The 14,318-nt window shown below is 35.3% G+C and overlaps 3 protein-coding genes across 4 annotated transcripts in view; 1 reads left to right on the top strand and 2 right to left on the bottom strand.

The window, feature by feature from the left end:
- LOC132200881 (ras-related and estrogen-regulated growth inhibitor-like protein) overlaps nt 1-364 on the bottom strand; it is a 128,556-nt gene extending 128,192 nt beyond the window's left edge. The window contains exon 1 of the mRNA XM_059626647.1: nt 292-364. Coding sequence (XP_059482630.1) covers nt 292-336 — 45 coding nt within the window. The 5' untranslated portion in view covers nt 337-364. The remainder of the gene's footprint in view (nt 1-291) is intronic.
- A 1,029-nt stretch (nt 365-1,393) lies between these two features.
- On the top strand, nt 1,394-3,646 carry LOC132200124 (sodium/potassium-transporting ATPase subunit beta-2-like). The gene is made up of 7 exons (XM_059625338.1): nt 1,394-1,609; nt 1,663-1,809; nt 1,871-1,987; nt 2,559-2,731; nt 2,785-2,895; nt 2,952-3,120; nt 3,173-3,646. Exons 1-7 carry the CDS (start codon nt 1,429-1,431, stop codon nt 3,274-3,276), a joined length of 1,002 nt encoding a protein of 333 aa, XP_059481321.1. The 5' UTR covers nt 1,394-1,428; the 3' UTR covers nt 3,277-3,646.
- Nucleotides 3,308-14,318, bottom strand: part of LOC132200122 (matrix metalloproteinase-2-like) — a 35,495-nt gene continuing 24,484 nt past the window's right edge. The window contains exons 4-12 of one of the 2 annotated variants that reach the window (XM_059625335.1): nt 6,126-6,284; nt 5,786-5,931; nt 5,644-5,667; nt 5,198-5,365; nt 4,889-5,133; nt 4,658-4,835; nt 4,445-4,604; nt 4,279-4,382; nt 3,308-4,160 (exon numbers count right to left, since the gene is read on the bottom strand). In XM_059625335.1, the coding sequence (XP_059481318.1) occupies nt 3,922-4,160; nt 4,279-4,382; nt 4,445-4,604; nt 4,658-4,835; nt 4,889-5,133; nt 5,198-5,365; nt 5,644-5,667; nt 5,786-5,931; nt 6,126-6,284 (1,423 nt within the window). In that variant the 3' untranslated portion in view covers nt 3,308-3,921. The remainder of the gene's footprint in view (nt 4,161-4,278; nt 4,383-4,444; nt 4,605-4,657; nt 4,836-4,888; nt 5,134-5,197; nt 5,366-5,643; nt 5,668-5,785; nt 5,932-6,125; nt 6,285-14,318) is intronic. The other variant, XM_059625336.1, reaches the window with a different exon arrangement.

Genomic DNA, 14,318 nt, shown 5'->3' with positions numbered 1-14,318 from the left:
CCAAATTAGGAAAGTCCTTTTCTATTGTACAAAAATAGGTGTAAAAAAAGTCGCTGATTTTTCCATGATTTTTTCAGGAGATAAATTTTTATTGAATTTATAACGTAAAGTTTGATATCGAAGATTAAAAAATTTTAAAGTATGAAAATCCTAAAATTATTTTGATCGCAAATCACGCAATCAGTGGGAAAAATTGGAATTATTTCCTCAAAATTCTCCTTAATGATAAATTAATGCATAAATTCTTTCGATATTCATGATTGATAATTAAGGTATTTCTGCTGTACTCACCAAGGATCCGTGAAGTGAAATAGTGAAGCGACATCTCAACCACATCCTTGATGAGCACTCGAGGCCACGAGGAATCCAATTTTGCAAATCAACACACAAACACGTGTCACGTCATGTTAATGGAAGTTATGGGAGTTATTCTGTAATTACAGTAATTACACTAACACATTGTCATCTTGATAAAAAGCGATTCGAAAGCTCTCTTTTCCACGAACTCCAGGATCAACCGAAATAAAGTTGTGTCCACTCACAAATGTACAAAAAAAACTACTGAGCATATTACGCACGTTTGTTTTTGTTCAGACTGGATTGGCGATGCAAAATTCCTCCCCTCCTTCCCTGTTCCTAACATGACCAAACGTGCCCTCTCCTGGCTCTCCTTAGGGCAACGTTGAGTGTGGCGGCAAAGGGGAGTAGGAGAAAGAGAAAGATGGAGAAAATTTATGCATCCTGAAAAGCACCAAAGTCGTTTTTTAGTTCCATCAAGGGCGTCGAGTAGAATTTTTAATTCAAATGAAGCAACGATATAATGAAATTTTAGTTGGTAAAATGATAAATGTATTTTAAATGAAAATGACTAATTTAGATCAAATATAATAAAAATTAAAATTTATAAATATATAATAATTAATGTATTATGAACTATACTTTATCGAGGAAAAATTAGTTTATAAAAACTAATAAACAAGTTTTGGCTTTTTTAGCAAAGTTACTTGTAAAAGAATAAATATTTATAATAAATTAAAATTAAGTAATAGACAAATATTAAAATTTATTTTTATTTTTTGTTACAATTATTTATCATTACATATATTGATTTATTATTTATTATTATATGAAATTGATTATTTTTTTTAATTATTCTGATCAGTATAATCAATATAAAAAAATAAAATAAAAATAAAGTACAATAATCAAACAAAGCGAATTAACAGGTCAATTATAATAGCCTCTGTGTCTTTCTCCTTATTCTGACGTGAGTTACGCAAAGTGCATAAACTCGTGCGCTCGATTATCGTAATCTCTAACACGGGCACCCACTGCGGCCAACGCTAATTTTGCCTCAAAAGTGGGCTTTCACAAATTAACTTTGCCAGTCGTCGCTGACAATTCGGTAGGACCAGGTGCAAAAAAATAATGTCTGCCCCCGTCTGCAAAAGGAGATTCGAAAATGAGAAAAATGGAGCTGACAAAATGCAGCCGGCGGCAGGCATGCACTTTGTCAAGCCGGAAGACCAAACCGCGTGTGAAAAAATAGGCGAGTTCATTTACGACCCCAAAAAGGGCGCGATTTTGACCAGGACACCTTCAAGTTGGGGTATGTTAAATTGATCAAACTTTTTTACAAATAATAATAATAATCGTTTGCAGCCAAAATCTTCCTGTTTTACCTAATTTTCTACTCATGCCTTGCTGGCATGGCTGTGTCTTTGATGTACATTTTCCTGACCAACAACATATATGGAAAGGTTGGTCCTTGTTGGGAACTGAGCGAATCGCGGATTGGCACCAATCCAGGTCTAATTATATTAAAATTAACTCAAACTTCTAACTTTTTTTCCAAAAAAATGGAATTCAGGCTTGGGGTACAGACCAATGAGCCACCGCACTGTGGACCATTTTTCACTTTTGATCGTCGACACAAAGTTCCGAACCCAACTGCGGTACATCAAGCAACTGGATGAATTTCTGAAACGTATGTTTAATTTTATGGATGTAAGCGTTTTAAATTTAGTAAGATTGAACCGAAAAAAATAGAGGTTAATTATATCTTTTTTTAAGGAAATGATTTATTTTCAAAATAGTATGCGTTTTGAGTAATATCCAATAGTAAATTATATTTCGACTTCTCATAACATTGGAAAGAATAAGTTAAGACGGTTAGATTGATGATCTTATTTGTTCTTGGATCAAATTTTTACACTGAAACAGAGGCGTCGGTGACCAAATGATGAAGATATCAAATTTTAATGCACATACGTGTTTATGGCTCTTAACGATTTATTTTGTATTTGTTTTTGCATCATAAAAAATGAAGCCCTCTAAAATTTTGCATCCCGTTAGTAATTTTTAATCAAGCTTTTAGTCTTTTATTGACAAGCTATATCGGCTGTAATAAGGAAAAACGTGCTTTTTTAGACCGTTTCCTGTTGGATTATTTTTTTCATATATTTTTTAATTAATTTCATATTTTTGCTTTAAAAGACATTCTATTAATAAATTTTAAATTAAAATTGATTTTTTTTCTTTCAAATTTTGTTACTTAGCCTACAACAACTTGCTTGGTCAGCACAGGCAAATTTGCGACCACGAGCGCGTTCCCCAGAACAGGTCGCTCACTTCGTGCTCTGTGGACATCTCGCAGTGGGACCCTTGCACGGCCCAGCACGGCTACGGCTACAACCAATCGGCCCCCTGTGTCTTCCTCAAGTTGAACAGGGTGAGATAACAGCGGGCCAAACACGTATTTTGCATTACTTCCTATTCCTGTAGATTTTCAACTGGGTGCCCGAATTTTACAACTCGAGCGACGAACTACCCGAGGACATGCCGAAAGATCTCAAAGAACATATCACAAAAGTCAGCAATACAGAACATGAAAAGGTTCAAAATTCGTTTTTCAAACAAATGATTTTTTTACAATTAATATTTAATTTCAGCTGAACATGATTTGGATTACTTGCGAGGGAGAAATGCCAGACGACAAAGAGCACATTGGAAAAATCAAGTACATTCCTGACCAGGGCTTCCCTGGATATTACTACCCTTTCCTCAACACCACCGGATACTTGAGCCCTCTTGTTGCCGTACACTTTGTCCGTCCGCAAAGTAAAATTTTCATTTTATTAATTAAACTATTACTAATTTTGATTATTTCTAGCTGGAGTTATCATCAAAGTAGAGTGCAGAGTTTGGGCCAAAAATCTTTTATACGATAGGAGGGAATTAACCGCTTCGGTGAAATTCCAACTTTTCGTTGAATAGAAGTTAAGGTTATTTCAGTCAGTTGGTCTAGTTTCGCAAAAACAAAATTTATTTTCATTGAAAAAGATTAAAGTTTATTACTGTTGAGCCAAAATTAAATGAAATATGCATAGTATGGTCGAGTAGTTTCAATTTGTGGCAGTCTTGCTCATTACACTTTGCCATGAAAAAATTTTACATCATGTTTTATTTTTCCAACACTTTAAATGCCATTATAATGCTTTAGGTTAGAATATCATAAATTACTATAAATTTACTGGCACAGATTATTTTTTAGTCTCGAAGTGTCCCGCTCTTTCCTTTCTCTCATAAGTCATCAAAGTATATAAAAATTCCACAGAGTGAGATCAAACATGCATGTCAGATTTTTTTAAACAATCTTAAATTTCAAGTTGGCCTCACCTACTTACAAAGTACCAGATTAAAATTTAAATTTTCAGATAATATATAATTATTTAAAAAATCAGATATATATCACTTGTAATGTTAAGTGGGTGATTAAATAAAATGGCCAAATTGGAGAAATATATATAAAATATCTTAACAACAAAATTGCAACATATCACTTATTCCCTAAATTATTGAATCCATTTTCAATTAAGATGAGATTATCACATCAATTTTTATGTGGAGAGATTCTGCTTCTCAAGGAAGGAACGAGAACTTCGAAACGAGGCACAACAAGGCCAAAGTCAACCACATTTTGTCCTTAACAGAAACAGCTGCAGCTGTCACCGGTTCCTGCCTGGCATTCAGTGGCTCCTCTAACCGTCTCGGACAACCCATCCAGAACGGGGCTGACAGCATTGGTTTTTCATGCGCCACTTTCATAGTCATATCGTTGAATTTCCAATAACTCTTTCCCTTGAAGAAGTAAATGTGACCTACAAATTTTTTTTTAATTAAAATTTATTATTATATTTTACTATTTAGAATATATGTAAAAAAAAAATAGTTATCTTTAATAAGGGAAAGTTTTTTCATTGTATTAAAATTTTTTACCGTCTTTCCATTTGAATGCAGCATCGATATTGTAACCCACGCCGCTCCACATGCTCATGTCCCTCGGGTAGTCCAATTCAACTTTTCCAGTATCGTCGTCAATTCTATAAATTTGTCAATATTTTAGCAAATCTATAAAAATAATTGAATTGGGAAAAAAACATACCTCCAGTAAGAATTTCCGCTGAAAAGATAAGTCTTGCCGTTGTGTCCCCAGACAAACGCAGCGTCCACTTTTTCAACGGTTTCGTTCAGTCCCAAATAAGTCAACGGTCTGACCTCGGCTCTTGAATTTTCTCTCCCAGAACAAACGATGAACTGCTTTCCTGAATTATATGCATTAATTTCAATCTAATGCTCACAAATAAATTGGAATTACCTTGGAAGAAAACAAGTGCACCGTCACTTTGTCTGGTGTAAACTGCATCGACGTGCTTAATTGTGTGGTGGCAAAAGTTTTGAAGACTCGAGTCTATCCGCAGGGGATAACCTTCCCAGACACCCAGGCCTTTCTCTGAACCTTGATTGTCTTTACTCACTTTGACTCTCCAGAAGTACTAAAAAAAACAATTAATATTCACTAAACCATGTAGAGGATTTTGTTTTTTACCTCTCCTTTGAAGATCCATAGTTCTGAATTTCTAAAGTAGGTAATCGCATCATAGCTAGTATCACAAGTGTCAGGCTTCAACGGCTTAGTAGGTTTGGGCTGGACAGGGTGTTCTGGATGCTCTGGCTTCTGAGTTGGTTTGCCGGGGCTTGGTTTTCTCGTTGTCATGACTGGTGGTCTTCTGGTTGTTTCTTTTCCAAACGATGGGGTTGGCATTGGTCCCCACCTGTCCTTCTCCACAACACCTGAAATCCAATTAAAATTAAAATATTTATGATAATTTTTTTAATTAAAATAAAAAAAAATTACCATATATTTCCTGAATGCCGATCTTATCGTCCCAGGGCAATTCGTAAGTGCTGGGGGTGGCATTTGAGCCGACGTACCAAGGGTACATGAGGGCCTGTTTTTCCGACGAGTGTGACAAACCAAGGGCATGGCCGATTTCATGAGCAGCGACAAAGAAGAAACTGGCACCTAATAAAAAGAGCATCTGGTTTTAAAAACTAAGCGTCCACAATTAAATCCGATGGAGAACTAAATCTGTTCATTTTTATCTGCAGAATGATGATGACTTAATTTTTATATCAGTGAATGAGGTCACTCTTAGGGTCATGATTTACTGGTCTTAAAAAGACTTCAAATTTTTTACAAGTCTAAAACTAGCAGACGCCAGACTATTAAAAAAAATTATTTGGAAATAAAAATTAAAATAAAATTAAAATTATGCAAAATGCAATTTATATTTCCATCACCTGAATTCCTAGTGCTATTGTCAGCTATTGAAGAGAGCAAAATTAATTATCTCCAAAACTTTTAGTCATTCAATGAAGTAAACAATTCAAATGACTGGATCATCAAAATTAAAAAAAAAAATCCTGTTTAACTTGAATTTACCTCTATCATTTTTGGGGCCACCGTACAAATTCCACATTTCCGCCTCGTCAAAGTGGACGTCGCCGCCGATTCCCGGTCCAGGGAAGAAAGCGTGCGCCAATACTTGGCCCTCACCATCGAAAGGATAATTGTCGCCGTGCCTTGTCCTGCCAAGGGACAAAAATAATATCACTCTGCGAAATGTCAGAGGAAGAGGGGTGATAAAATATTATCCGATATATAAATTATTACAAGGCAGTGCCCTTTGTTCCATTGGGCCGATGGGAGTAATTTGACCTTTTGTCAAAGGGCACCCTTTGTTAAATTTCGCGGCTTTCCATCGTTCTTAAAAATTTCTTACTCAAAAAATCCAACCAAGATGTCAGCCTGGACTGATTCGTGCACCTCTTCAAAAGATAGTTTTGAATTCTTCTGCCACAGTTTGAAAGCGTAGGACAATTCTTGTCTCACTGTGTGGACTTGTGAATCCAAGCCTCGTTTTCTAGGAAGAGTCTTCAAACTGGAAGGAAGAGCAAAATATTAATTAGAATTAAATTAATATATTTTTAAAATTTAAAAATGTATCTTTATCGATTGAGAGCCAAACAAGAAATTAAATATTTTCTACTTATCCGGGCAAGCAGATATATCGCAAATAATAATATGTGCTGACCCTGAAACAAGATACTACATAACAAAAGTTTTAATAAGACGACGGCGTGTCCGTCACGGGATAGATTGGGCATTTCCTATTTAATTATAACAATTCGAGAGTGTTGCGTGTTCTCTGCTCGTCATCAATTTATTTCGGGCTTTGGTCAATGACGTGAAGTGACAGCGTTGGTTTTCAAAAATGGTATTGAGAGAGACATGCATGCCCATTTAAGGCAACGAGATTGGAAGAAAAATTATCGAGAGCTGCAAATTGAGACGATGGAGGGTGACGAGATCTTCTTTGGTTTGGCGACATGGTGGTCGTGCTGCTGGAGCAATTGCGGTGACGCCGGTGACACAAAAAGCAGAGCGATGCGGGCACTCTTCTTATAATATGTTATTGAATTACACACGTTTCAGCATTCGTTTGGTTTTAACGTGTGAGAAAAACCGTGGTACAGAGACTAATGTAGTCTGGCTGAATTCTTATTTTATAAAAATTAAATTATTATTAAATTCAAAAAGAGACCAATTTTTTTCCATTTAGGATATCTGACCAAAGTTTTCTATTGAGTGAAAGTTTGGAGCAGGTTTAGAGGAACTATAGTTATTGAATTTCAAACTTTGCATAGCATACTGAAATTTTTAATATCTAAGTACATTTAAAATTGCTATCTTTTTAAATTTTGAATATTATTCTCTCTCATGAAAATAGGGCTGCAGTTAATAGTAAAATTAAGTGAGCTGCTTTTTTTAATATAAAAAACAAACTATTAGTATTAATCATACAGTCTTTTGAATCATTCAATTTGATATTTTATTTTATTTTCCAAGACTATTTAATTATAATTATATATTTTTAATTTCTATTTTTTTTCTTAACATAATTCTTCCGTCAAGGGTTAGACACGAACATTTGATTAATTTCTCGTGTTATTAACAATAAAAGTTAATTTTAAAAGCTACAACATAAAATATTGATTTGCATTTTACAATAGATCATAAAAGTATTAATTATTATTCATTTCGCAGTTTCGAGTCCTTGTTCCCGTTGACTCTTAATTCAAATAGACAATAAACTCTCACACTCTATTAATTCCATAATTATCTGAACCCGCACAACAACCTCAGCAGGACGGGTTACAATAAAACTTATGGTCGACTTGAGAGTTGTAAAGCAATTACAATTATTCCAATCATATACATTTATTAATTAATTTGACGCCGCAGCCCCCGCAGGTGCAGCAAGTCTCGATTAAACACTTCTCGCACCTCGTCGGCCATAAATGAAGCCCAAGGTGCGTTTTCTAATTAAAAGCGACTCTGGCGTGTCGCATGAATTCATTTATATAAATTCGTCGTAATCGTTGCGGCACCGACCAGTCTCGTGACTGCTTAGTATTGTAGACACACAACGTGTTTTCTACGCAGTACGTACATTTATTTTTAATATTGATTGCGAGCCGCACCTCTCACACATTTTGAAACTGTTGACATTTTCGATCGGTCCGTACAATACGAGTGCTTTGTCTTTGGCGCATTGCGATTCAAATGAACCAAATGTGTGGAAACTTTTAGAGAAGATGATTGTGAAGGACAAAACGGGTTTATCCTCGTTGAAAATTTTCCTCCAAATTGTTTTTTTTTTAAACAACCCAAAAATTTTCAACGAGGATTAACCAGTTTTTTCCTTCAGGGTTTTTATTGGAACCCAGTTTCTCTAAAAATTGGAAGCTTTTTTTGTATTTCTTAACCTGTTTTAATACCTTTGCGTGTCAAAATCAATTCATGGAAGACAAATTAAATTTAAAAATTATTTATTTACTGCAGATGAAAAAGCAGTGAGTTTGAGCATAATAATTTACAATAATTAAGGCTCTAAACAACTCTAACAAAATAAAATTTATAATTCTTTACGCAATTATCTCATTTTGAATTATGCGGAAATCAAGTTAATTCTTCATTGTAGGATAATTAAAACAAAAAGTGTGAAAAATGACATGAATAAGATCTCAAAATTACATCTCGTTACTTTGATAAATCATTTTGTAAGCTATTTAGTTTTTTCTTAGTTGCCGTTTCATCAAAATTTGATTTTATTTCCACACACTTTGCTAGGCTTAAGGAGCAAAAGAAACTACCTCACTGATACACAACGAAATAAAATAAAAATTCTAACAACATCAACATATGTGACAATCAAAACCAACTGATCACATGCAAAACACTGTGCCGAATAAATGTTGACGTGCACAGCAGAAATCGCTCACTCAAGGAGGTTGTGATGGTTTCATCAGTAACATCACACCCAGGTTGAGTGAGTCAAAACTGCCGGCGCTTAACCCCGACTGCAATATGTAAAAAAATCACTTATAAAAAAAAATGAAAGAGTTTCTTGAAACTAATTAAAAACCATCTCGGGCCTCCCTCCGCTTCCTAGAAGTTGAGAGGGAAGCTAAATGTTCCCAGCAGTGATAAGATAGGACATCATCCTTGAAATGAAGAAAAATTTATTCAAGTGAGCACGTGACTCAGGATATCCCCGGTATGTATTTTGAGCAGGCTAGTGTGGAGACGTGATGGTCATGTGATTATAAATTAAAGCATGGCATCGCATACTAATATTTCTTCTTACTCTTAGCGCGCATTTAAGGGCTTAGAAACTTAAGCAAAATAAAAAAAAATTACTTTTTTATATCATATTTTAATATCTTTAGATAGCTTTGGGATATACGAATTCAAGCATTTTTCAGAAAATTGTTTTTAGATTAAAGTTGATTGAGTTATTGACCTCCAAAGTTTCTCAGACTCATTAAATCAATGCAAAGATGGCGACCACTTGAGAAACTGGAAATTAATTTAATAATTCCATCAATTTTTGATTCAAAATAATTTTTTCAAAAACATTCAAAAAGCTGACCAAAGATATTTAAGGTCTATTAATTATTAAAAAATATCTCCCTCCTTTAAGAAGTTAATTTTGAAGTACATACAAGCAAACCTGCTGTGTAATAATGCATGGGCAAACAATCGCAGATGCGGAGAGGAAGAAAAAGAAATGTGGGGTTGTTGATATGTAAAAGAGCGCTCCGTCGACTGAGTGCGGAGTCTGCGTCTGTGAGAGGAATTCAATACTGCACGGCCATAAAAAACCGTTTCCTACTAACTAGCGGCGCGGCGAGAGAGTTTACATATGAACAAGACGCAGGAAGTTTTTCAAGATATCTCGAGGCTTGCATTGCGCGCGAACGTCATACCCACGTATACATATAATCGGAACCCTCTCTTTTTGCTGAAAAGCACACTGCGCGCGATAAAAAATTATTATAAGAGAAGTGACACGACAGGAGAATGTGAAGCGAATAAGGAAAGGGGGAGCTGAAAATGAGAAGTGCCAACTTTCAAGTGGAAAATTTCGCGAAAAACTGCAATATGCTTATTCAAAAATTTCTGGAAAATATCCAGATTTGTAAAACAAAAATTATTAATGATTTTTTACACCATTGATAACAAATTTCTAATTTTTTTCCAATCTGAGAATTTGATATTAACTTGTGGATCTATTATTTTCAACTCGCCTTAAAATTTATTTCGACAAAAATGATCATTTGCGTTTCCAGTTTAAAATTGAACATACTTAGCACTTTTTCAATTAAAGTTTCAGCCTAGGAAAAAATTCAGCGTTTGATCAAAAATAGGAGATTTTCTCATCAGTCCAATTAATATTTTTATAAAGGGATAGAGGATGGTAAAAATTTCAATGATAATTTAAAATTAATTTGTTAATAAATTATATTTATCGCGTTTATATCAATCAGGAGAGATGAGAGATGGGTAACTCAGACAACTTTTGTTGAGATCAATTGAATACTTCACTCTCAAGTCTAACATAATAATTATAATTTAAAAATTTAACTTTCTGCTACTAGAGTATTTAAGAAACCACAGCAAAGAAAATTAAATTTAAAACAATATAAAACTTATTAAAAATACATAAGTAAAAAAATTTAAATAAAAACAAAAATAATAATAATAAAAAAAAAAATATATTTACATGAGAAGGAATTATAAACTTTTTATGATTTTTAAATACAAAGCAATTAAAAAATCATGCAATGACTAATAAATTTGAATGAGATAAAGTGCGTGCGTTCCGTAAATGGCAAATCAGCGATTGACATCGTCTGCGTTGACACCTCAGGAGATCCACGCACTCTCTCAATTAGGAATCTCTCTGAGAGCGAAACATGCCCATATAGAATGAAAAGGGCACGTGAACGACCATACCGTGTTTAGGTAGGGGAGGGAGGGAGGGAGGGACGCATGCATAATCGCGGTCTGCAGGCCCTTTTGATAATTTCGCAAGCAGCCGAGTGGAAAAGCAGTGAAGGCTGAATGACTGACTGGCTGCGCGGCTGCTTGATTTCAATTGAATATGTCGAGAGAGCGAACTCTATTATGTTCCTCTCTTGACTTTCATGCCTAATTGACGCAGACGTTTATGGACAACACGCGAAAAACAGGATCGGGGCGCATTGTCTGCAAATATAATCCCGCGCGCATTGTCTCGCCGCGCTCGTTAAAAATCCGATTCTGCCCTTTTTCGCCGATTTTTGCATGCAGAGCTGCACGTTAATTGTATAAATAAATGTATGGCCGTGCGTGCGAATGGAAATAGAGAACGGAAGAAAAAAAAGAGGGGCGCAGTTTGCACATCATTAGCGAGAGAGCAAACCAGAAAAAAAATTAATAGATGAAATATATCACATTATATATTTACTAATTTGAATTGATAAAATGTTTAGGGAAAAAATTAATTTAAAACCCTACACTTTAACATAATTAAATTGAAGTAGACGCCGACTACGGTTTTATAAGTTTCAAACTGAAAAATTAATTAAAAAAAAAACGTTGCAAGTTAGTGGGTTTCGTGAAATATTGAAAACAGGTTTAATTGCGTTGAAAAATTGAAAAGAACAATATGAGGACAATTGATGCCTAAAATCTTCTAAAACCAGTCATTTGTAGTTTGATTTAAACATAAATAAATTTGGGAGGAATTTTATGAAAAACTTGATATTTAGAGAAAAATAAAATGACACAAAAATTCTAGGTTTCACTGCCTTTTGGGATCATATTGTCTTCAATAGCTCTATAAAATTTATCGTTTTCCCAAATAGTTAAGGCAGATTTGAATTTTTAGAAAAATCTGTGGTTTTTATTGAATCTTTTTGAAAGAAAATGTATTTTAAAACAAATATTTTCTGAAATGCTTTGGATGTTCAATTATTAATGATTTTAGAGACCGTGGATTTAAATGCATCACATGAGGAAAACTGATTTGAATTTTCTCGGAATATCCACGCACCAAGCAGGGCGTTATTCACAAGTGATTAACGCATAGCAATCTCTCAATGCCTTCCGGTCGGAATAATTTTAAAATGATTCGATTCAAATTGTGCAATTATTTTTACAAATCCGGAAAAAAACAATTCAAACTCCGCTTGCAATCAACCTGTCACTGCAGGAGAGAAACGCCGAAGGGTCGACGGAGGGAGATTTGCCAAACGCCGGTGCAATTAAAGTGTCAGACCGTAATTTGAATGGAGAGGCGTTGGTTAGGATGTGGGTGAGTCACTGCTGGAAACTGACTGGCCCTGCATCTGAACTCACCAGTGGATGGATGGAGAGCGACCTCCGTCCTCGGCCGCCTCGCAGTGTCTCTGCGCTGCCTGTCGGTCGCGGGCACTGTTTAACTCGCGAGACCCCTACCTCGCCCCCTCCTCTCCGCGCCGCTAATGCAATCAAAAACCATTTTAATTTTTATCCCCTTTTACATATTGTCATTCAGGTTGCTGCTGGTTGGCTTGCACGTCCCCCTGCCTCCGAACTTTCCTCTATTCTGGCTTGTGGTGCGCGGCCACCCTTTGCGCCGCTCCGAAGGGTTTTGTTTCATGATAATATGGACTGGTTTGGTGGGAATCTGATTCATTCAAGAAAAGTTCTACCTGAATGCTCAATCAATAATTAGCGCCAACAAAAATAAGCACAACTGAAATTTTTAAGATTGAGATTTTATAGAGTAAAAAGAAACTAATCATTGTTAAAATCAAAACATAAATTGCATCCGCAGTGACAATAAAAAATTTCAAAATACAAAATAGTCGATATTTAGTAAAACTAAAATTGAAACGGGTATTGAGAAAATAATAATAAAATGACAACAAAAGGGAACCTGCGGTCTGTTCGTAATTCAATAACCTAGTGTTTGTTGTGCCATGATAAATGTTAGACAAGCGGTAATGTGCGGTGATCAGTTGTACTTTTCGTTTTGAGCGTCAACTGCCGGTTATTTTGTAAAAATTATTAAAAATGAAAATTTAGTAACTAGATCAGACAAATCGAACGAAAAATGGGACATAAACAATATAAATTTAACAATGTGGTAAAGGAAAAGTGCTGTAAGTTTTATAAAACGTATAAAACCAGGAGTATTTTATCCTTTTTTATTTTTTTTTCTCAAAAATTTAAATATTTGGACACGCCCAGATGTAACACTTTATGCATTTCTGTTTCAGTGAATAATTAGTTCAATTCTCAAGTCGGTGACTTTGTAAAATGTAAAACAAGCCAATTACAAATGACCTTACGCCAGTTGTTGCGCAGTTCGTGCGCCTCCCTGGTTTTGCCTCTGGCGCGCTATGTACATATTATAGAATAGAGTACTCGGCGTTTAATGCCGTGCACTATGGTGGTGAGCGCGCTACTCTCGGTAATAATCAGCGAGCCAGGGCCTCGCCTCATTCTCATTATTGCTTCATGCCAATTGACATTTTCATGCCGCCGACGACTTTTCCGTGATGCGCTTATTGGATTAGGCCGGCAGCAAATTGCTTTCCCAATTTCCCGGCCGGCGCAGCCCATTAAGTAAGGCAGGGCAGCCCGCCGGCGCTTTTTCTCCCAAGGTGGAAATTAGAAAGAGAGGTGGAGAGACTCGCGCCGCCGCCGCGTGTTCATTAACCCGCCAAGCCGAGGGGAAAAATTAATCTCAAAATTTGACACGCGACATCGAGCTCGCGCCTCATTTAAAAGAGGAAAATGTTCTATAGTAAAAATAAGTGAGCACGTGGAGCAGGGAAGGAAAATTCTTGAACTGGAAAATACTTCAGTTTTTAAAAGAAACGCGAGATGTTTTGATGAAAGTTAAAATAGAGATGTGAGGATCACAAATTATTACAATACTAGGATTGCGAATTTGTACCCTCAAATTTGATTTCAGAGTAAATTTTGTGCTAATATTGTATTTTAATTGAAATGTCATCATTAAAGTTCATAATATTTAGGGCATTTCATTAATATTTTAGTTCATAAATAAATATCAGCACTGAGTTGCAAAAAAGCACACATTCAGTAAAAAATGAAAAAATTAATTCATGGTGTTAACGATGTGAATTAAATTTTAAAATACCGTAAAATGCAAAAAATTTTGCATGCCAGACAGTTTTCTCAATGAAATTTATTGCATTTAGTAAAACAGTTTAAATCAGCGTATCATAAAATTTCTAAGAACTTCCCCTGGTCTGTCTTACCATAAGACAACCTTGTTCTGGATGATATAGGAATTTGAATTTTTTCATATTAGAAGTAGGCTTTGTAATAATGTTGTTATCACCTGCAGCCACAGCAACAAACACTATTTAAACACGTAGATAATATAGTGACACACACACCGCGCGGCTAACAACTCTTGGTAAATATTTGAATAATGTATTTTTATATCCCTTGTGTGCGTACGTACGCATTCTTTATCTCACGAGTTGCACACAACTGCGGCTCATCCCCTTGAAATGCGGTTGTTGAAATTTAACACCAACATTTTCAAGGCATGAAATAATTAGGA

Source organism: Neocloeon triangulifer, unplaced genomic scaffold (genome assembly GCF_031216515.1).
Source record: "Neocloeon triangulifer isolate White Clay Creek 2 clone unplaced genomic scaffold, ASM3121651v1 ptg000014l, whole genome shotgun sequence".
In the NCBI taxonomy this organism is placed as follows: domain Eukaryota; kingdom Metazoa; phylum Arthropoda; class Insecta; order Ephemeroptera; family Baetidae; genus Neocloeon; species Neocloeon triangulifer.
The sequence above is the reverse complement of the archived record's forward strand: the minus strand, read 5'-3'. Positions and strand labels throughout refer to the sequence as shown.